At 37.1% G+C, this 22,155-nt stretch overlaps 4 protein-coding genes across 5 annotated transcripts; 1 reads left to right on the forward strand and 3 right to left on the reverse strand.

The window, feature by feature from the left end:
• Positions 1-5,743: 5,743 nt before the first annotated feature.
• Positions 5,744-9,046, reverse strand: LOC113739435 (uncharacterized). Of its 2 annotated transcripts, none has more exons than XR_011812918.1 (8): positions 8,741-9,046; positions 8,094-8,206; positions 7,549-7,620; positions 7,352-7,387; positions 7,093-7,138; positions 6,476-6,864; positions 6,308-6,365; positions 5,744-6,010 (listed from the first exon to the last, which is right to left on the reverse strand). XR_011812918.1 is itself a non-coding variant. In XM_072045484.1 (8 exons), exons 1-8 carry the CDS (start codon positions 8,817-8,819, stop codon positions 5,960-5,962), a joined length of 543 nt encoding a protein of 180 aa, XP_071901585.1. In that variant the 5' UTR covers positions 8,820-9,040; the 3' UTR covers positions 5,744-5,959. The 2 variants fall into 2 exon arrangements, 1 of the variants encoding a protein (XP_071901585.1); XM_072045484.1 differs by having other exon boundaries at positions 6,777-6,864; positions 8,741-9,040.
• Positions 9,047-12,060: 3,014 nt separating this feature from the next.
• Positions 12,061-14,269, forward strand: LOC113740099 (DCC family protein At1g52590, chloroplastic). Its single transcript, XM_027267609.2, has 5 exons — positions 12,061-12,306; positions 12,815-12,872; positions 13,546-13,653; positions 13,790-13,882; positions 13,989-14,269. The coding sequence occupies exons 1-5, from the start codon at positions 12,087-12,089 to the stop codon at positions 14,068-14,070; spliced, it is 561 nt and encodes a 186-aa protein (XP_027123410.1). The 5' UTR covers positions 12,061-12,086; the 3' UTR covers positions 14,071-14,269.
• A 332-nt stretch (positions 14,270-14,601) lies between these two features.
• Positions 14,602-16,059, reverse strand: LOC113740100 (embryo-specific protein ATS3A-like). The gene is made up of 3 exons (XM_027267610.2): positions 15,722-16,059; positions 15,465-15,575; positions 14,602-15,091 (listed from the first exon to the last, which is right to left on the reverse strand). The coding sequence occupies exons 1-3, from the start codon at positions 15,851-15,853 to the stop codon at positions 14,816-14,818; spliced, it is 519 nt and encodes a 172-aa protein (XP_027123411.2). The 5' UTR covers positions 15,854-16,059; the 3' UTR covers positions 14,602-14,815.
• A 1,308-nt stretch (positions 16,060-17,367) lies between these two features.
• Positions 17,368-20,256, reverse strand: LOC113738711 (uncharacterized). The gene is made up of 5 exons (XM_027265952.2): positions 20,028-20,256; positions 19,023-19,136; positions 18,800-18,879; positions 18,248-18,372; positions 17,368-17,591 (listed from the first exon to the last, which is right to left on the reverse strand). The coding sequence occupies exons 1-5, from the start codon at positions 20,078-20,080 to the stop codon at positions 17,520-17,522; spliced, it is 444 nt and encodes a 147-aa protein (XP_027121753.1). The 5' UTR covers positions 20,081-20,256; the 3' UTR covers positions 17,368-17,519.
• Positions 20,257-22,155: the final 1,899 nt, after the last annotated feature.

Consider the following 22,155-nt stretch of genomic DNA (forward strand, 5'->3'; position numbering starts at 1 on the left):
TAAAGCTACGTAAATCATCTATCAGTACTAGGGACAAAATGCTAATGAAGTAAACTAAGAAATTGCTTGTAAATACATTCTTCCAGGTTAACGGTTAGCCAATGGTCCATGGTAACCAAAAAGCTGCAAGATTTGAACAAAACCAAGTTTTAGCACTAGCCTTACAACCAAAAGCCAGGAGTACAATCAAAGAACAACAATACAAGCAAAGACAGCTCTAAAATGAACTTGTATAGCAGTAACATATCTTGTCCTAAACACCATCTGGAACAATATGCTTCTCTTGCTTCCATTTAACATAGTCTGTGTTGCTGAACTTGAGCTATATTCCCTGAAATTCAGGCCAAAAAAATGTGACAAGACCAAAAACAAACCAAATTTCATGTAAATGGCAACAGAGGAGCCTCAAGTGCTTCACTGGAGACATTCTCTCTTGTTTTCTCAACTAACAAAGTGAACACAGAATGAGAACCCATCAACTCCTTTTTTTTTCATGCCAACATCATAGATCCTGATCTTTGCATCTAGAGCACCACGGCAGTACCTTGACTTTGGATGAATCGAACAGATTTTTTATCTTCAACATATTGTGGACCAGCATTAAGAAGGAAGCCACTTTCACTTTAAGCATCAATATTTAAGGTAGAAAAGAGTGACTTGTTGCAGAAACTAAGGTGGAAAAGAATGAATTGAACCGGTTCATGAGCAATGAAAAAACTAAGTTACTTGTCATCCGCTCAAGTTGCAACATTACAGATCAGGTTCATGAGCAATGCAAAAACTAAGTTACTTGTCATTTGCTCAAGTTGCAACATTACAGATCCATTAAACAAAACAAATTAAGAACTAAAATAGTCATTTATGAGGCCTTAACAGTAACAAGATGCAAACTAAAACTGCAATCCAAGAGTAATGTCAATTCAGATTTCATAACCATATATTAAATAAATAGAAATGCAATCCAAGACTATCCAAAACACCATCTGCCTTGAACAATTCAGGCAGAGGGTGAGGATTGCAAAGCCATTGTTTAGTCATAGTTTCACACAACACCAGATACAAAAGCATGAGTAGGCAGCATATTAATGAACTATAATTCACAAGCACCACTAAGTACAAAAGAAGAGAAATGTAAGCACAATAGCTTCCATTAGAAATGCAAGCTAAAACTGCCGCTGGTGCTAATATTGGTAGAGTTAAGAGTTGCAACTGTGTTCATCCTAACAGTTGTAGCAGCTTGAGCATCACCAGGGGCTTGCACAGGAGCTTGAGCAAGTTCTGGTGCAACTCTTCTGCGAGAACCTGTTGCAGCATTTGTCGAAGTAGCATTTGAAGGCCTTCCTCTCTGCAATTGTTCAAAATAAAAGAGCTTGTGCCTTATTGAATACATATGTAGCAGCACTAGATTGGAGAACTAAACAAAAGAGCCCGTACCTTTCTTTTAGAGGCAATTACACCTGTCTGTACATTAACCTGAATATTTGTAGCAGCATTTCCAGTGGAAGGACTTGAATTGCAACCTTGACCTGAATGCACGATAGGCACATTCCCATGTGTATGATCCTGTTATAACAAATTTACATGTTAAAGTAATATGACTAAGTGACATTGTAGACTAATTGCATAATTCAAATATGATTTATACCCAAAGAACAGATCCTTGCAGTCCTAAATTTGCAATTCCTCTGCCTGGTTTCCCTCTTCTAGTTGGCATCTACCATGAAGTAAACAACATAAGCAGCATGTTGAATCAAGAAAGAACATTTAATTTGTTCAAATGTGTGTATGATGATACCTGTTGAGCATGAGTATAGGCTGGATTCTTTCTTTGCACAGGAGCTCTTTGACATGTTCTCATGTTGTGACCAAACTGACCACAATTTCCACACTTTAAGGTACTAGACCTTTTTGGCTGAGATGAAGGTCCTTCATCAGCTTCTCTTCTTCTGTTAACTCTTGGCCTACCAGGAGCCCTTCTCAAAGGAGAGGGCAGTACAAACTTAGGGGTAATTTCATCCATAGGTGGCCACCTTTTTTCATGAGGTATAGGATGAATCATAGAAGCATATGCCTTCAAGTAAATGTCTTTGGAGAACCACTGATCGCAGTAATCTTCCAACTTTTCCCTTTTGTAGATAATGCCAAGTGCAGCATGTTTGCAAGGAATTCCAACTAATTGGAAGGCACCACAATCACAAGTCCTTTGGTTTAAATTGACTATGAATGATCTGTCCATATCACCAACCTCAAATGTATCCTCACTTGCCATATTTAGTGTACAATGCCTTGATGCTTGAGTAATTTTTTTGAGCTTTTCAGCAAACTTTGGGGTGATTCTGTTAGTTAATATGCATCCTTTTTGGTATCTCTTATGCATTTTCTTCATGAACTTCCTTCTCAAACCTTCAACAAGGGTAAGTATGGGTTTGCCCCTGAGATCACCAACCCATGAATTAAACGATTCAGTGAAATTATTTGTGACATGGTCACATTTAATTTCTTTTGCAAATGCATATCTACACCATGCCTTCTTGGGAATTTTGTCCAAATATTTGTAAGCCTGTATGTTGATGTCTTTAATGGATGACATTGCTTCATTGTGACTTATCTGATCATAACTTTTTGCTGCCTTCCACAAGAAACTATTAAGCAGCATGCCTGGAAATTGCTGCTTGAAATTGCTGCAAATGTGCCTGCAACAATATCTACCACTAGCATTTGGAAAAATCTCCTCATAAGCAAGGTTGAGCCCCTAAAACAGCAAATAGATGAGTCAAAAAAAGCTTTTTCAGATCCTTCAACAAGTCCAAATAAAAAGTAGATTGTTCTGAGCAGTACCTTTTGTCTATCACTCATAAAGGTTAAATGGCTGTTGAATGGTCCAAAAAACTCCTCAAAAAAGTGAAAAAACCAGCCCCATGTTTCCTTGTTTTCACATTCAGCTACAGCAAATGCAATTGAAAATATACTATCATTCCCATCTAAGGCCACTGCTGTGAGTAAAACACCACCAAAGGGACCCTTCAAGTGACAGCCATCAAAGCCAATGAATGGCCTGCAACCTTCAAGAAAACCAGTTTTTTGTGCTCTAAAACTAACAAATATTCTTAAAAATCTGGGCTCTACAAGGAGATTTGGCCTATCATAATGTATTTTGCAAATGCTTTGTGGATTATATTGTCTTAGAAGAGCTGCATACTTTGGTAATTTGCCATAAGAATCACTAAAGTTTCCTTGAATCTCCTGTTCTGCTTTCTTTTTTGCTCTAAAAAGCTGCATGTAACTTGGTTTAATACCATACTTAGTTATCATCTCTGCTTCTATGCCCTGGCTAGATATGTTAGGATGATCTCTCATCAAAGGCACCAACTTCTTTGCAATCCAATCTGATGTGGCCTCTACACTACTTTTATCCATCACACAAGTGTGTTCAGGTTGGTAAGATTTAATCATAAAAGTGATAGAATCAGCCACAGGACTTGCATGAATTCTCCATTTGCAACCATCTATACCACAAATAGCTGTCACTCTAGTTTTCTCATTCTTCAATCTTACCACTGGAAATCCCTTTTGGATGACATAATCCTTCAAAGCTGCTCTAAAGGAATCCACATTGGTGAATAATTGGCCCTTCTCAAACTCAATCTCCTCTCTTGGATTGTACACCCACATTTTTGATCTCATCACTTCTCTCATAGGATCAAGTTCCTGATCAGATTCGGAATCAGGAACCACTTCACAATCCTCATTTTCTTCAAAATCAGAAAAATTAGTATCACTCAAGTCACTACTCTCCACTGAGACTCTATCATCATCTATATCACTTTCATTATCGTTATCAAGCACATGTTTCCATGACTCTTCAGAACTAGAGTCCTCAAATTCATCATCAGAATTTCCAAGGTCAACAACCACCCCTTCATAAGGAACAATGCCTAAATTCTCTTGGTTGTTCTGATCATTGTTATGGTTTAAAGGTCTATCAGGCTTAGTTGGAATAATTTCCATTTCATACACATGCAAATTGATTACAATTCCAGATTGATGCATTTTAAACATCTCAACTACTGCTTTGTCGTCATTAACATCACGCATTTCACATGTTCCAGGAATTTCATGCCTCATATGTATAATCATATTCACATTTCCAGGCATTTCACTCAATGCTTTGTCAGCAACATCATATAGCAAGTTAATGTACAAGTAGCCATCATGATCAACATTCGGAATCCTCAGTTTTCTTCCCTTGTAATGCACAACTATGTCATAAGCACCAATGTTCACCATCCTACATTATTAACATTAATAGTTCAGCACTAACAACCATTAACATGATTTTATGATAATGAAACACTTTTACTCAATAAATGAAGAACAGGGCACAACTCAAAGATCTCAAACGTAGATTTGGTAGAATAGACAGTTTATCTAACTTATTGCAAATTATCAAGCATTCAAAAATTATGGTCAACATAACAGATAATGAACTTATCTAACTACATGTACTAGTGATCACAACTTATCAAACTATATCATCTATTCAGCTTATCAAGCATTGAACAACTATGATCAACGTAACAAATGATGATTTTTGTCATGCTTTTGACTTTAACATCTAACTAAATTCATGTTCATCTAACTAAATTTACATGTTCTGGAAGTAACAGTCTGGACGTAATAGGTCATATTCAATCATATTTCTGAAAATTTACAGAGCTTGCATACCTGTTCTGTTATTATTTTTGTGATTTAGAGTAGAAAAATCTTAGAATTTGCCTTTTATACTCCCTCCTTTCTGCTTCAAAACCATGAAATTAGAATGCTGTCATCACTGCCTCACCAGTTGAATGAAAATTGCAGGTTTCTTTAGCTTCCATCTTCACTACGTTTCTTCTTATTTTCCTTTCTTCTCTTGATGCCTTCTTCACAATATATAAAAGACTGATTTGTTGTCTTGTCCCTGATGTCAATCAGCAAAATGGCGCCATATTGGTGAATGAAATTGGCGCCAGTTCGTTAAATGCGTTTCTAATTAGCCAGATTAACTGTAAGTTGGTTAATGAAATTGAAAATTTTAATTTGGGCCCTAATGACTTATTTATCAGATTTTAGTCTTATAATAAAACACAATGTCTTGGGTACATTAGTAATTTCACATTATATCATGTCAGCAATTGGGTCCCAAGTTCTACCAGGGGAGGTCAGTGTAATTGTGGAAACCTCATGGGAGGTCAGTGAAATTGTCAGAAACCTCAGGGGAGGTTTCTGAAATTATCCCTAAAATTTGTGTTGAATCTTAGATGAATACATAAAATACAAAATTAAATTAGTATAGATCATTTATTTAAAGATTAAATCATAAGCAGGGCAGGGCATTGAATACCGCTGACACGTAGCACGAATAAGAACCGGAAAATTGCTGACTAATTAGATGGGGATCGAGTCAACCAAATGCTCAAAGGAACGGGTAATTGACCCATGCCCACCCCTAATTCATACCTATAAACTCAATATGTAGGCGAATTCTATGGATATTATATTATCAACGCAAAAATCATGATTTGTTAGCATGTGAATAATAGCTGGTTATTGCATGCTGTAGGCAACATTCTTTTTTTTTTTTATTCCCCCTTCAAATGCAGGTTGTGTTATGAAATTTGGGATGCTTAGTAGTTCGATTCTTTGATGGATTCATGGAATAATGGCAGATACCTGATGCGTTTCAGCAACCGAAGGACAAAAATTGCATCCAAGCAGCAACGATGCTTAACACTGTATTGGTTTTCCTATAGAACAGATATACAAATGCACTTCTATCCTTCCCAATCAAGGTAAGAAACAAAAAAATTTTGTATTTCTTATGCAGAACCATTACACTGAAAACTAACACCAAGAGATGAATCGAGCAGCTGTTTCCAATGTATGCCAGTATTTGTTGCAGCTCCAAGAAGTCGGCACTTCAGTCTTTCGATGTAATGACAAGTAACCCCAATGCACCAATGAGAACACACTGCAGATGTGGGGAAAAAAATTAATAAAGTAGTAGGTATTCCATCAAATCAAACTACTTTTGGGGCAGTACCAAACCTGGAAGCAGTTCAAAATCTTGCTGCTATAGCTAATATGAAATTTGACATGATCATCTTTAAAATTCAATGAGAGATGCATCAAGAATTTAATATATACACAATTTGAGAAGTACTGTGTAGAACAGGAAAATTTTTAGTCTCTGTCGAGCAATTTGATCCTTTTCACTTATGATCAAGAACCGGACAATATAAGTAGTACAGATCAAAAGTTCACAAACCTTGACAATGGGTTTCTCAGTCATAATGATGGTCACCCAGCCGACATATGGTAAGAACCTGATTATGCACCACCCACAAAGGGAAAAAGAGAAGGTGATCAGCCCTTGTTTTGGCAATCATAATGAGAAAATACACATACATTCCTTTAACAATCAAGTATTAATCACTTGCAAGCCCAGAAGAAATGGTTATAACATCAAAAACAGGTATGAGCTCTAGTTCTCCTGGTCATGCTCACTTTCCTCAGCTCTACTTCTGCTGTTGTGCTGCATATTGTTAGCCCACAAAAAGCACGAGGGTACCGTGTCACTGTATCGATGTTACAGTTTCCCTTGACTATACCAAAGATTATATATCTGAGATACCACTTAGTGTAATTTAAAAGGAAGCAAGAAAGGTCATGACAAAGGAGAAAAGGAGAGAAATCAAGGGCTGGGAGGAGAATGATATCATTTTACAGATTATTACCCCACAGCTCTACCCATTATATGGCGCTGCTCAAGCCAGCGCTGTCCAGGAGCATATAAACCTATGTCATCACCAGGATTGGCATCCCCTGAGAGAAAAAAGGGGAAAAAGGTAGAGGAATTGGAGAACAAGAAAGTATTTAACAGATAACCTCTGTTTAACCAAATAAAAAACCGTTGTTTGTCCAAAGGAAAAGCAGTGAAAGCATAGGAGCACTTGATGGAAATGCTGTCATCTTCTCTCAGCATGGTAAAAACATAAAATAAATTCATAATTAGCTATCTTGATAGAGCAAGCAAGAGTAAAGATCTGGCACCTTTTGTCAGAATGTTAACTTCTCCTGTATCTTTTCGTTCATGAACCTACAAGAGCAATGGGAATATGGAATTGAAAACAAAAAGACCAGTAGCCGCATGGTAGTTTTTGTGATAATAATGTATGAAGAAAGAAGGTGATCTGAGATTCACAAGTAGAATAACAGGGTGAAATCTCATTGAACGGTAAAATTCACCACTCACCTCTTACTGCACTGCAGAAATAATTGGAAAACAAAGAATAACTGATAATTTGATTACCTTGATTACGCGATGGACAATTGGAATTGAACGCCCCTGCAAAAGTGCAAAGGTGAATGTGTAAACAGTGAATTGCCAGAAGGCGGAGGTCAACAAGATTGAGAAATTAAATATGCACTCTCTTTTTTGAGTATGTTATTGACTGATTATTACATACAATGAAAGGGATAATCAGAGACAAGAATAAGAATTCTTACATCAACATTGTAAACAATGATTTCTCCTGCTCTTATAGGATCATTGTTCATGTGCAAGAATAAAATGTCTCCCTGCAAATAAAAATAGGTGTCACTTTGGTGTGTACAATGCATAATACTGCTTCTTCAATAAAGGGCAGTTAAATTAACTCAACACTTAACATAGATCTTTCAAAAGAGAAAAGGAACTTGAAGCACTAGCACGGTTTTCATGAACTCAAAAAATTGTCCTCAGAAGAAAAAGTTCGGATTCTGTTGAGGCGGTATACAAGCCATGGAAAAAGTAAGAAGCAGAGTGACACAGAGAGAACGGGAGAGCATTTCAATCTGCAATAGAAGAAAGTTTAGGATCGTAGAAGGCACTGAGCTTCTCCAAAACTGAGTCGGGAACAGAAGTTTCCAAGACAATTCATAAGCGCATTGAATTCTCGAAACAAATCAGCTTTTCAGCTCTAACTGGTTTCTGGCTTTCTTTGACTAACAGCCCGACTGGTTGGTTCTCATCGATAAAGGTTTATTTGGACAGTAGAGTTGGATAAATTTACCCTCTTGAAACCAGGTTCCATGCTTCCAGTAAGAACAACAACTACAGGAGATTCACTCCCGGTAATGCACATTAACGCCTTCCATATTATGAGCGCACTACTAATAATCATACCTGAGCAGAACAAAAACAGACGTTAGAACGCTAACCATCTTGATAGGCTACTAAACCACAACATCCATATAAATTTGCAGATATGACTTCAACTAATTTGGAATGCATACACATTCCGAGCAACAAATGAATCACTATTTAGACAGTAGAGTGTTGCAGAAGGACTAAATCCGCTACTAATTTCTTAGATGATTTCTCGATGAGAAAAACCAAAATGAACCAATGAAGCTTCACTTAACATAACAAACTTAGACGTTTATGTCATAAACTAATTTATTTCCCCACAATCTGTAACTGAGCAAACTTAGACGTTGACTCTGTATTTTGTGAGTTCATCAGAAAGAGCAAGAAAATTTTTATAACGATGGGATTGATCAAACGGGTTTTGCTCAATCATCAATGTTGACTTCCTCAAAGAACAGATAACTTGAAAAAAAAAAAAAAACAATGTTTATGTTATAAACTAAAATTTAACGAATGAATGGAAGGCAACAAACCAAAATGAGAAATAAAGTAAAGAGGAAGAAACCAAACCAAAGCTGACGGCGTCGTTGAGGGCCTTCCTAATTTGAAAACTTTTTATTGATTCCACAGTTTCGGCAACCCACTCCATGTTCTGGTTCTGGCCTTCTGGGTTCTGCTCTCTGCCAGATTCCAATGCTGCTTCAGAAATTTTGAACCTTGGTAGTTTGACCGCGGCCACCCGGGGAGGGAGACAAATAGGCAAATGAGCTGGACAGCGAGAAGACCGACCCAAAAGTCAAACAAATGGTAACAACGGGTTTGGAACTATGGATTGGACTGTCAGAATCCCAGGTTTTGGTAATTTCATGAATCGTCGTAGCCTCGTAGGTCGATGACGACATTACTCGAGTTTCATTGGCCGAATTTTGTGGCGGTTCAGGTATATATTGTCCCACGTGGCTTCCATGTGTATACAATTAATTAATACTCCTACTTTGTTACGACTGTTGTAGTAAAATATCAAATTCCTACACTGCCCCTTGCTTGTTCCCATTAGTACCTTTGGCGCCGCTCCGAATTATGAAGTTTTGGATCAAACACGAAATGGAGCTACCTATTACTCAATTGTTTTGAGAGAATTGGGTTGTCCACTGCTTAGGTAGACATGATATTCAGTTATCTACGGACGAAATACCATGTGGTTGGCAACTTAGCATGCAATAGAGAAATGGATCAATTCTAATTTTACATGAACTAATTTCAAGTAATGTTTAGCTCTTATTCAATATACTAACACTCAAAACATTACTTTTAGACTTAATTTGACTACAGTTTGAGACAAACTCGAAATGTAATTTGTATATGCAGAATTTGGGTAACATTTTAACTTCCTGCATGCAATTACTATATTTTATCATTATCCAATTCCAATCAATATTAAGTTCAATTGAAGTTTTTCTCCTCAAATCGAACTCAAGCAAGTTTTGAAATTCAACCTTTTGGAATTGAGCTTCTAATAATTGTTTCGTTAAAATTTAATCATCGGGTCAAATCTTGTTTGATGTCAAGTTGATTAACTAAATTTGAAAGGAGTATAATCTTGAAAAGTTTTATGTTGGTTCAAAATAACTAATAGATATGTCTAATAGTTGTTCAAGAACTAATAAAAAAATTTCATGTGAACATATAAGAATCTCACTTGCTGATTCACACGTTAAATGAAAAGTAAAATCTATTTGATATGTTAAATAAAATCAAATGAAACCCTTATATGTTCACATAATACTCTTTCATTGGTTAGATAGAACAATTACTAGACATGCTTAATAATTACTCATACACACAAATATAAAATTTTTTTTCTTGTACATAAGCTTTGTTTAAATTTTAGAACTCAGCACTACACTTTCAAGATTGGAATTGGGTTTGGTCTAAGGATCGCAACGGGGCGGGGCGCGGGGGTATACTCCCCCACCCCGCCACCTATTTGAAATATATATATATATATACATAATTATATATATAATGATATTATCAATTATACTACTAATTATATATGTCTATTAATAAAAATTATTAATTATTTATACCAAATTTATTAATATATTTATGTTAAATTCCTAACTACACTTAACACAATAACATTTTTTTCTAAAAAAAACATAATAATAATATAACGATTGTATTTATATCAGAAATGAAAATTTGATTATTTTAGTTATATTTGTTTTATCATATTAGATTGTATTCAAATAACCTTTGTTTAATTATTTTTATGAATTTCAATTGTGAAATTACAATGAATAATAATTTAGTGATGTGTTGATATTTTAGCACTTGATTATTTGCTCAAATTTAATTATAATGAAATTATATAATAACATTTTTTAACCCTACGGGTGCCCTCACGGGGGAAGCGGGACGGGACGGGACGGGAGGATGGGACAAGGGTGGGCGGAATTAAAATGCAACGGGGAGGGTTTTGGGGGAGGTGTCCTCCGCTCCATTGCCACCCCTGGTTTGGTCCACTGAGAAGTGTGTTTGAATAGAGTATTATTTGAAATATTATTTGGAATAATTACTATAGTACTTTTTATGATGTGGGCCCCGTTTGGAACCTGAGTTTTTTAGAAGTTTGTCTAAAATTTTACTGTAAATTACTGTAGAAATTGTAGAAAAATTTTTGTAAGATAAAAAACTTTTTTTTCTTTTCATTTTCTTTCTTCTCTTTCTTTTTTCTTTTTTCTTTTCTTTCTTTCTTTTTTCTTTTCTTTCCTCTCTTCCCGCTTCTTCTCCCTTCCCTTCCCTCCCCTGTTCGGCTATCCCTCTCCCGAAGTTGCCAGCAAGCAGTCTGTAGCAGAAAACTTTTTTTTTTTTTTTTGCATTTTCTCTCCCTATCTCCTACCCGTCCCTCTCCTCTCCCTCTCTCTCTCCCCCCCTCTCTCCCCTCTGCCCTCCCCCTTCCCTTGCCCGCCGCTGCTTCATCTGCCGGTGATGGAGGAGCAACAGAAACAATCCGTGGTTTGTACTAGTAGTAGTGGTGGTGGTCGTCGTCGAAACAATCGGCAATTCTCCTCCTCTTGCCGGACAGATCAGGCACACAATTTTATTATTTTTTTTTTTGCAATTTTCCCTCTCCCCCTCTCCTCCCCTACCACCCTCACCCTAAGTTTCAAAAAAAAAAAAAAGTCAAACCTTTCCTCAGCCTTCCGTTGGGCAATTTGGTGCGATCTAGTATTGCTACCAGATCGGCCAGAGGGAGAGGGGAAGGGGAAGGGTGGTAGGAGAGGAGTGGGGGAAAGGGAGAGGGAGAAAAAAAAGGGAAGGACCAAATCGGGTAAAGGTGGAGGACAGCGGGGGAGGAAGAGAGGGAGAGGGAGAAAGGGAAAAAAAAAAAAAAGGAAGACCGGCGCCGAAACCGGTGCCGGTGGTAGTGGTCGACGACGGAGTTGGTGGTGGGTTGGGGTGGGGGAGGAAGAAGAAGAAAAAAGGGAAGGGAATTTTTTTATGTGTTTTGGGTATTTTGAAGTGCGTAGGTAAAAAACTTTGATAAATTTTTTGGAGTTCCTGTAGCAAAAGTTGTTAAAAAACTAGTAGCATACAAACTTGCAAAAAAATTGAGATTCCAAACAGGCCCGCGATGTATGTGAAATAAAAAATAATTGGGAATACAAAAAGGTGGATTGGAAAATGTGTTTATGATGCAAGCGAAATATTATTTGAGATAAATTTGCAATCAAAACACACTCACTATTTGCACTGCGGCTTTAAAAACCCAAAGGTTTATATGCAAATTCTTGGACTTTCAAGGAGAAATGGGTAATTTGATGTTCAATTTATTTTTTGGAAATGCAGAAAATGGTTTGTGTAAAATATTAAGCAACTTTATACTAGATTTTACTTCCCTCCATCAATTATGCTAACTTCTCAACTCATGGCGCTCATCCCACCAGCTGGGTGTGCACGATTAACAGTGTCTCCGCCGGCGCTTCTTAGAGTCCGACGCCCCAGTGTTCCTAACACTTACGCGGCCATCTCCAGCCCAACTCGGACAGCCGGAGACGATGCGGTGGACTGGGTTGAGGCAACGTCTAGTTTCTTCCAAAAAGATTCTCGGCCCATCATGTTATTCGACGGTATTTCATTAATCAATTGCAGCTTATTTCACTAAATATGTAATTGAAATCAATGGCACTTGTCTATTAATTTTTCTAGCTCTTGGGTAATAGTTTTCGTTGCAGCATACTGAGTTGCCAGTCATTTGTTACTAATTAACATCATTATAAACACCGAATTCTTCAATTTTCTCAAAATTAGATTCGATTTTTTTTTTCTAGAACTTTTGCGGATTAAACTTAACTAGGAGAAGATGAACTTTTGTAGCACAAATCCTGAACTAAGTTCGGGAGGGAAAATTGGTTTTAAATTTTTAATCCTTCCTTTCTTCTAGTGATTAATTTGGAAGTGGAGAAAAGGAATATTTTACTTTTTTTTTTCTTGTATCATTATCCAAGATCGTAGGAAACAAGAAAATTTAGCTGCCTCATTTTTGTTTTGGAGTAGTCATTGGAAATAATAGGCTGCAAACCACTGCGTATATGACGAACGGCTAAAGTGAAGATGTGTTCTTGATCTGTTTGATAGGCGTATGCAACTTATGTAACGGAGGTGTGAAATTTGTCCGTGATAATGATCCACAAAGGTACGTATATTCATTTGCCTATGGGTTTAGTGTTTTATCAGCTTATGCATTTCTTTTTTCCTTTATGTAGGTCTCTGCTTCTGAAAATGCTAGTAATCTTGTTTTAGGTCTAGAAAAAGACCCTTTAGCCTTGACTTTAGAGCTTAGATGACATCTTTGTATGTTTTCTCCCTTGACCCGTTTGGATCTTTGAAAATGCTCTCATATACCACAAACACATAATTATTGTACATTCACAAAACTTAATGTGAAGGTAACGAAAAATTAGGACTCATAAACATAAGGATGAGTTTATGAAGGTAAGAAGACTGAATATGTATATCTCATTTGAATCAATAAGTTAATGAAATGGTCATTGGTGGAATGAGGCCTTGCCCTGATGCTACCTCCAGAATTTCTTGAAGCATATCAAAGAGCAGGAAGTGCAAAGTTACAAGAAAATTTCTGGTCAAGTCTATGAGATGCTCAAAATCCCCTTCAAGTGAACTTGTAGTTCTGTTTTAAGCAATGTTGGACTGTTGATAAAGGTTTTCTTGTTTAGCATGCATAACTGATTTAGAGGACCATGGTTGAAAAATCCTTGTGGTTTTAGTTCTTGAAATTTCTGATTTGTATTGCTTTTTGGCCCACAGGTTTGCTTATTTTCCTGATAAAACTTGCAATTATTTTACAGGAGAATCAGATTTGAAGCGCTACAGAGTGAAGCAGGCAAGAAACTGTTAAGAAGATCTGGACGAGCTGCCGATGATATTTCAAGCGTTGTAGTGGTTGAAAAGGACAGGTACTTGCATAAATGGTTGGTCAAGGTTCAGTATTGTAAATTTAATCCTTGAATCAACTTAGTAGTGCCAATAGTCATGTTAAGTGTGTTGTGAGATCTAGTGCCTTTATTTTGAAGAATAACGTCCTTGTTACAGGTCTTATATCAAGTCAGAAGCTGTATTAAAGATCATGGAGTACATAGACTTGCCCTTCCCGCAGCTTGCATTTTTCCTTCAGTTTGTTCCTCTGTAAGTGAGAATTGTCTTCTTGTTATACTTGCTTCTACGTTCTACCTGAATGGCGGCCAAACGTACATTCAATTAATGCTTTTCTCACTCCTCTTGGTTATTGCAGTTTCATCCGAGATTTCTTCTATGACAACGTTGCAAATAATCGTTACACATTTTTCGGTCGCTCTGATACATGTGAACTGTAATCTTGCTGGTACAAGTAGCGTCGCTACTGCAAGTAATGACTGTTTACATCAAACAATACAGTCCTATTAGCTGATAAACTCTTTCTGGTCTATCCTCTGTAATAAGATGAAATGCCCAAGAAATATGCTGTTGTTTGGATTATCAAAAGTAGCAAAACAATAATGCTATAGGGATCACCTTCGTTACTTTCTTTCAAAACATTTCTTCTAGTCTACCTATCTGAAGCAGGCGTTGCAATGAACAATTGTAAAAGCGGAGGTCAACATTTGTTGATGGCGGGTGTGTTCAACAAAGAGCAGTGTTTGGATTCGGCCTGCTTCAGTAATATGACACAATGTCACAGCTCAAATAAACGTCCTGGGACTCGGGGCAGATATCTAATGCCTCCACAAACATGATGCGAGGAAATTAGTCGGTTGAGGTCGTGCCTATAAAAGTCATCCATGTAAAATATGACAATTCGAGGATCTAGCACGATGGTAAAAGCCCTTTACCCCTTCCATTCTAACGAGAAAGCAAGAACAATCATATTGACTGGGCACGTAATAAATCATCTTTTATTGATCCAGCAATTTATTTTATTGACCGAGTAGCGACTACAAACATTATTATTAATAGCAGCACTCGCCTGCATAAAACTCTGGAGTCATCGGTAAAAGCTATACTACTAGCAGTAGCAGTGGTACATAAATTACACAAACCCCCCGTTCAATTCAAGTAGGCTGACCTGACAAATTACTACTTCTACATAGCGGACTTATCTGCAGCAGCACCGTAGTAGTAACAGTTGTTGAACCCATACCAAACGTCCCTGGGTATAAAAACGTCGTAGTAGAAGGTAACAGGGCGGGTGTTGTAGCCATAAACAGTCACATCATAAGGTCTCCAGCCATCTCGTCCCCCCCTGTAGAGATATAAATAACAAATCTGGTAGGTACAGGGTCCATATATCTCAAACGTATCCGTTGAACACCGCTCGAACGTCCTCGACCGTGGATCATCTAGCCTTGGTGCATAAACCTTGCAAACCAAAAACACCCACAAATTATAAGAGGTAATTTAGTCACAAGTTGCCGTAAAGATTTGACGTAAAAGCATACAACAGCACTTGGAGGATGTTGTCCGGAATAATTTGTTCTTTCAGCTCAGGAAGAAGATAAGCAGAAAAGGGAAAAGTATAATACTTGGTTTGTTTTTAAGCAAACAAGAACATGCCCATCACTGTCCGAAGCCATCATATCATACCCCAATTTACTATTTTAAACAGAGCATGCTTTTCTTTAACACTACCAGAATCAAACTAATTAACTGAATGATGGGTTGGCTTCAAACTTTCAAGTAATTGCATACAAAGATGAATTGTGAATGATCGAATTTTGTGCAGTAGAATTACCTGATTGCCATAAGCATCGCCAAAGGAGAGGCTGATACGATCTCGGGTGTACCGGACAGATGAACAGCTCGTCCTAATGCTCACCGTAAACGAACAGGTGCTCCTCTGATTCTGCAATAATACAGCAATTTGAAAAAGCCAAACAAAGAAGACCCAAAAAAAAAAAACAAAAGCGAATTACTTTGCAGATAAGTAGAGTCTTAATCAAGTCAATGCAATTACATGGTACTACAGAAAAATGCACGCGAATAGTTTACCGGCGGCTGGGTTGCGTTGATTTTGAAGGATGGAAGAGGCTGAGCAGGCCGTGGGATGATTCTTGATCTGCTTCCATCTGAGCAGGTGGCGACGAGAGCAAAGAAGATGAGAAAATTTACTGCTCTCAACATTTTGCTCCCAAGCCTGTGATGGCTCACCCACCAACCCCTCTTGACTTGTTTTGGGTTTTAGACGGTGTCCTTAAATCCTTGAGCCTTGATGATGCCTTGGCCGTATGGGGTTTGCTGAAGATTAATATAAATTTATGTTCAGAAGTTGCTCCATTTCAGTTTAAAAAAAATACCCGTCTTTGCTACTACTCTATTAATTTTGATTTAGACAGAACTACTCTGCCGTCCTTTTATGTAGCTATGGTTACAGGTTATTTGTTAGCACGACACGTGTCTATGTCTCTAACAAATTGACCTTTTTGGAATGACCCACGTTTGAAGAGATCCGATTTTCAAAAAAATTAATGGTTCAAATTGTACCGTACCATTTCAACCAAAAAGAAAATACCTGTCTTCATTATTGCTCTATTTATTTTGATTTGGACAGAATTACTCTGTTGTCCTTTTATTTACCTATATATAGTTACAGGTTATTTGTTAACACGACATGTGTCCATGTCCCTAACTACTTTACCTTCTTGGTAAGACTCACATTTGGATCGACTCGATTTTCAAATACTCAATAGTCCAAATTATGTCACATCACTTGGTGAAATAGTGTAGCACAAATTGAGTTATTGAATTTTTAAAAATCGAATCTACCCAAATTTTGGCCTTCCTGTAATTAACGAGTTTAAGGGGAATATTAATATCATGATAATTCAGTACAGTGCGCCATATTATGAATCTTCTTCTTCATTTTCTTTAGGCTTTATACTTTTTTCCATAGACAAAAAAAAACACACACACGCATAATTAGATTATAACGCTCAGAAAGTCATCGCCAAATTAAGTCAGAGACTAATTTAAGAGGAATCGACAAATCAACACCATCCAGTCAATTAGTGACAGGAGGTGCGGCTGAGGACCTTCTTTAGGCTTTATACAATGGTAAAGATATCCGTGATCTTTGTTTTTTTCCTCGTAAAGAACCGCTAGCTGCGACATTGATGATTAGTCTAACAAAATTTTGGATAGTGACTCGTTTCTAGTAGATAAACTAAAAGCACGATGGAAGAAACATTATGCACCGCACAAGCGAAGCAGTCATGTAGGTCATCGTCATGTTTCACGTGCTGGCGGAATTTTCAACCCTTAAAGGTTTTAACACCAGAAAACTCGGTGTTGATCTTGTTGGATCCTCCCTCACATTTGGAGCCCTGGATAGGGTTCGGTTTCATTGATATGGGGTGAGCCGAAAGATGGCCTACTATGGATCCCCACTCCACAGTCCGTGCATGGTGCTAATGGATTGGTTATTGAGAAATTCTCGATTTTGGAATCCGGTTAAAATCAGACCGTGTTAAAGATCAACGGTACCCCCGTGATACGTAAAATCTGCATTTTTATGCCAGGAAACGAAAATAAATGTTACAACCAAAACCACCAACCCCCCCCCCTCTTCCCCCAACAACAACCCAAAACACAAAAAAAAAAAAAAAAAAAAGCTATACTACAGAAGTCCCGTAGGCAAATTTGGTACAAAAAAATCAGCAGTCATAGACTCAAAATCCGAAGTATTTGTTTCATACCAATACATACAAATTTCGTGATGCCATTACACAAAATATGCTGCAAAACTCTCTGCCTTTCTCCAATAAACTTGATACAACAACATGCTCATCGCTTAGAAGTCAGTTGGAGGTTTCAATCTTATTAGTCTCTTGATTCTGTCTCTGTCTGTGTTCTCCAGCAATCCCTATAAAAGAGAGAGAAACAACAGCTTGAGCCTACTTCCCAGAAGATCAGGGGACCCAGTACATCAGAGAATCGGCAGAAAACAACCATGTGCAATGCAGGCCAAGTTTGGCAACCAAATAAAAGAAGCACCACTAGGGAGCATGCAGCAATATGACCACCAGTGATTCAAGAAGCTGTAACGAATGTTACAAACTGCAAGACGTTACAAGCTCTACGGTTGCAGGCATTCATTCTCTAGTGCTGTGTTGTGACATATTTGCAACGCATATAGGTGCACTCTCAATCAATTAGAAACTAAAAATACATGACAGGGAGAATATAGGAAATCATTTGCAAGGGGCAGAACATATGGCATTACATGGAACTGACAACTGATTGCAAGAATGATGTCATTAGATCTTTTCTTCTTTTGGTGCAACAGAGGAACTGGTGGAAAGGGATGGAAAATTGAACTAGTGCAACAGAGGAACCGGTGGAAGGGCAGGGAAAATTGAACTATGTACCAGCTGGGAGGCCTTACCCACCCTCCAGTGGAATACCATTATCAACTATATTGAAAATGCTATAAAGATCAGGAGTTCACATAGATGCATAAAAAATGTTTCAACTTGAAAACAAGAAAATTGCAAAAACTGTACTAACAGACCCTCTCACCTTCCACACAATCTCATCAAGGCACAAGCAAATCTTTCCATACTTGTCCAGGAAAAGGCGCTCAGTTGGTGCTTTTCCGCATACGTCCTTGATAGCAGATGTTATCACAAAGATTGCTTCTGACACTTTTAATAGATGCAACAAATTAGATTTACTTCTATCGTAGAGAGAATGAGATTGCAAGTCAGGTGAAATTAAGCACGCAGATTGCATTAGATAGCACCCCTAGGCCCTCTAGCCAAGGAAAATAGCCAAAAAGCAGGAAAGTTTCATAGCATGATCCCACCACTTGCAGAAGATCTGTTAGTTTTTCATAATTGCTTTTGCAATCACATGCTGAAAGACAACATTAGGACACACCCATATCAAAATATGTACTGCCACAGTATGATATGATAAATGCGTTAAATTTCCTTGATTTGCCAAGAAGATCTTTTTAATCATATCTAGGGGAATGCATATGTACCAAGTACCCAAAAGAATATATGTTTCAACTTTTTCCCAAAAAAACTTCAAAACTAAAAACTTTGCAAAATATGGCAAAACTCTTACAGGCAAGTTCATCATATTCATCCTTGCCAACAACAAAAATGCTGACATCACCAAGAACTGTATAGACAATATACACTGATCTGCAAAACAAACAATGAGCTAATGAGACTATATAAAAGTGACTTACAAGATATTATCTCTAATTCTTCCTAAGAATGTGGAAGGAATTAAAATACTGGCCTTAACTTAACTATCAATAACAAAAAGAAGGGAAGTTGCATACTTGTGGGAAGCAACAAGGAGCTCTTCATTTTTTACACCTTTAAGATTATCTGCTCCGAGCTTAACTAAGAAAGATCGCCAATGCAGACGTTCCTCTGCGGGGACTCCATTGAAACTACATCACATGATAAATTTTCAAAAAACCCATTAAACATTAAAAAAGAACAACAGATCCTGATTGCCTGTTTCTGTGCTATATTTCAAAACAATCAACCATAACCCCATGTAAAAGTGTGAAACTAAAACTCCTCATCTAATATAAAAAAAAAGGACTGGAAAATAAAATTTGTTACTCCCTTGTCAAGGGGATAAGCATCCATGTGTACTTTCCAAAACAAAGAGAAAAGCGGCCCGGAAAAGCAAATGCTATCTTCTCTGTGGCAAAATGCTCTTGCGAATCACAACATAAGTCCATAATTTACATTTAATTTGACATCATAATCATCTTCCTAGTCAGTTTTTGTTAGCAGACGACATAGCAAAGGGGCCTCATTGAGTGGATAAAATCTTTCCCAATACCTAGCATCAAAAGTTTTTAGTCAAGATATTTAACCAATTAACTTTCTAGTAATGTCTCGGGATCAATGACAAATCATTCGACCTAGAAAACATCTAATTAAAGCCACATAAACACTTTCAGCCCTTCTTCCCATCCCTTATCCCTTACCCACAAAAGAATCTATCAAATTTCCATTGGCATCACAATATTTTTGAAAAAAAAGAAGGCATCAGCTTTGACGCTCCATAACTGCTTATACCAAACTGATTTCTTATTTCAGCATAATCCTAGCAAATAAATCCAATCTTTTAATCTTTTCTTTTGCCCTGACGATCATTCGAAAATGATGCTACAATAAAATGTCAACAGATAACAACGAAGATGGAAAATCAGGGACTCATATCTGGTGGGAAACATAAATCATGAAGCTTCCAATTTTGCAGGGTTTATAATAAGAAACAAAAACAAAGAACGACATCGGATGGTGGGTTGAGGTATTAGATTTACCGTTCGACGAGGATATTTCCCTCGGAGTTGGCGATCAAGACGGCGAGCAACATATTTGGACGGTCAGATTCGATCGACGACGTCGGACGGCGACTTTGAATTTGATCGCAGCAGTTTTGTCTAGTTCTATCGAACGATGTCGTGTCAAGTCAAGTTGCAATGAGGACTGAGATGTAACTTAATCTCCCCTTTTCTTCATTTTTTTTTTATTTTTTTTTTTAAGCAGCTAGTGGCCAGTGGACTGACTTCTGAGACCTTAAACTAACGTTTTGCCTTTAGGTCCAGGACAACGGTGAAATTGACAAAAACGATCCCTCTTATGCTTTAGAATTCTTGTCTAGTCCATGTTGAATTGCCAAGACAGCTGTTTTTTAAGCAAAATTCAGTCACACGAGAAATATCGCATCCGATTTCTCAGCCAGCCCCTTAACGGGATTCACTCTAAAAATTTGACATTTATAACAAATTTGATATCTGTAAATAATTTTTTTTCCAGAATAGGACTAGTGATTTTTTTTAGAATTCCAAGTTAAGTAAATCACCAATTATTTGCGAGTGATTTTCTGGAATTCCAAGTCAATCACAAATATTCAAATAAAAGAAATAAAAGGGTATAAAGAGTGATGGAAAACATCGAATGTTGAGAGAATTGAGAATAATTTTGATTATGGATTTAAGGTTTATAAATTTTTGTTTGATGCAATTTCTTGTTGGTTGGATCATTGATGCACTGACTGGGTTTTGTAATATTCAAAAGGAAGGAATAACTAAATAGATTTTGGGGTAGAATTGGATTAATTAAAGCACGTGATGGGATTGAGTTAATAAAACCACATTAATTATTATATGTGTCAAATTTTTAGACGGAGACCCAATAAGGAAGCTCCTTAAAGGGGCTAAGAATTGAATGTGGAGAAATATAAAAGATACTAGTTGCTTCACCTCGAATGGAATCTTCCCGTCAAATACATGTAGAGTTAGATAGGTTTTGAGGCCCAATTTGCAAAATATAGATGTATGTAGGGCAAGTTTATTTCATTTTCAATAGGGTTAATTACATTTACCTTCCCTTAGGTTTGATCATATTACTAATCAATCCCTGTAATTTGTCCAAATAACGGTCTCACCCTTTGAATGATCAAACATTTAACAAAAACCCCCTTAATGCCGAAAATGCCTTTATTGAGGCCATGTTGCATTAAAAAAAGAACATATTTTTATTTTATTAACCTTAAAGCAATCCAAAAAAATAGAAAAAAGTTTTTGCTTATTATTTTATAAAAACCATATCTTTGCTTCCATAAATAGTTTTGAATCAATAATTATTTTAAATCTTAAAAATGAATATTAAAAATTAGATAAATTGAAAGAAAAATAAAAAAGAAGAAATTATTTTAATTTCTAAAGTATGGTTCATATTTTGTGGTGAAGTTTGTAAAAACCCAACACTACTGACTCGTGCACAACACAATCTTGATTATTTTTTGTCGGTCAAATGGAGGGACAAAGCACGTTAAAACACAACTAATCTTAATTACTCTTAAGAAACTCCCATGATATATATCTGCTCAAAGATACCAAAATCTTTTGTTTCACTTGCCTCTAGGGCCGACCAGCAGTTATCTCTAAGACATTTTATTACCTGCAATGGTACCAAATCGATCCCTCAATCAAAAGACTGAAGGTAGGTGGAGAAGTTTCTCATGATTTGTAAGTTACAGAAAAAGAAAACTGAGGTGATTTCGTCCGGCGAGCTTCGGGAAGGGGATTAATTTGAGAGCTGGAAACAGCGAGAGCGAAACTCTTTTATAATCTGAATGGACCCGTCGTTAGACCACAGAGGTCCCGGCATAAATGCGCATCACATCAGGGGACTTGTTGAGGAAAATTCACATCAGAGCCAACAATGAAAGATAAAGGTACCGAACCCCAATTAAATTTTGCACAAATCACGCATGTTTCGCTTACCCAAACTTCGCCAAGATTAAACCCTCCGACACCAACTTTCACTGACTAACAAACAATTTTTACATTGATTCAAAAGTAGCTCTGTCGATTGCTACAAATGAGGGCTCAAACCTACTACCCTTAAGGCGTTAATTTTCCTTAGGATCTCTGGTTTGGAAGT

The sequence above is a fragment of the Coffea arabica genome, chromosome 4c (genome assembly GCF_036785885.1).
Source record: "Coffea arabica cultivar ET-39 chromosome 4c, Coffea Arabica ET-39 HiFi, whole genome shotgun sequence".
Lineage (NCBI taxonomy): Eukaryota > Viridiplantae > Streptophyta > Magnoliopsida > Gentianales > Rubiaceae > Coffea > Coffea arabica.

What these genes read in the sequence shown, in the direction of transcription:
- LOC113739435 (XM_072045484.1), bottom strand. Translation starts at nt 8,819, where the DNA reads ATGGAGTGGGTTGCCGAAACTGTGGAATCAATAAAAAGTTTTCAAATT. An exon ending in AGTTAACATTCTGACAAAAG is followed by an intron (nt 6,865 to 7,092) that starts GTGCCAGATCTT and finishes TTTTTCTCTCAG; the next exon opens with GGGATGCCAATCCTGGTGAT. An exon ending in ATAATGGGTAGAGCTGTGGG is followed by an intron (nt 6,366 to 6,776) that starts GTAATAATCTGT and finishes GTGCATAATCAG; the next exon opens with GTTCTTACCATATGTCGGCT.
- LOC113740099 (XM_027267609.2), top strand. Translation starts at nt 12,087, where the DNA reads ATGCTAACTTCTCAACTCATGGCGCTCATCCCACCAGCTGGGTGTGCA. An exon ending in GCCCATCATGTTATTCGACG is followed by an intron (nt 12,307 to 12,814) that starts GTATTTCATTAA and finishes TCTGTTTGATAG; the next exon opens with GCGTATGCAACTTATGTAAC. An exon ending in GTAGTGGTTGAAAAGGACAG is followed by an intron (nt 13,654 to 13,789) that starts GTACTTGCATAA and finishes TCCTTGTTACAG; the next exon opens with GTCTTATATCAAGTCAGAAG.
- LOC113740100 (XM_027267610.2), bottom strand. Translation starts at nt 15,853, where the DNA reads ATGTTGAGAGCAGTAAATTTTCTCATCTTCTTTGCTCTCGTCGCCACC. An exon ending in TCAACGCAACCCAGCCGCCG is followed by an intron (nt 15,576 to 15,721) that starts GTAAACTATTCG and finishes GTATTATTGCAG; the next exon opens with AATCAGAGGAGCACCTGTTC. An exon ending in GCGATGCTTATGGCAATCAG is followed by an intron (nt 15,092 to 15,464) that starts GTAATTCTACTG and finishes TTGGTTTGCAAG; the next exon opens with GTTTATGCACCAAGGCTAGA.
- LOC113738711 (XM_027265952.2), bottom strand. Translation starts at nt 20,080, where the DNA reads ATGTTGCTCGCCGTCTTGATCGCCAACTCCGAGGGAAATATCCTCGTC. An exon ending in CTCCTTGTTGCTTCCCACAA is followed by an intron (nt 18,880 to 19,022) that starts GTATGCAACTTC and finishes TTTGTTTTGCAG; the next exon opens with ATCAGTGTATATTGTCTATA. An exon ending in TGAATATGATGAACTTGCCT is followed by an intron (nt 18,373 to 18,799) that starts GTAAGAGTTTTG and finishes ATCTATTAAAAG; the next exon opens with TGTCAGAAGCAATCTTTGTG.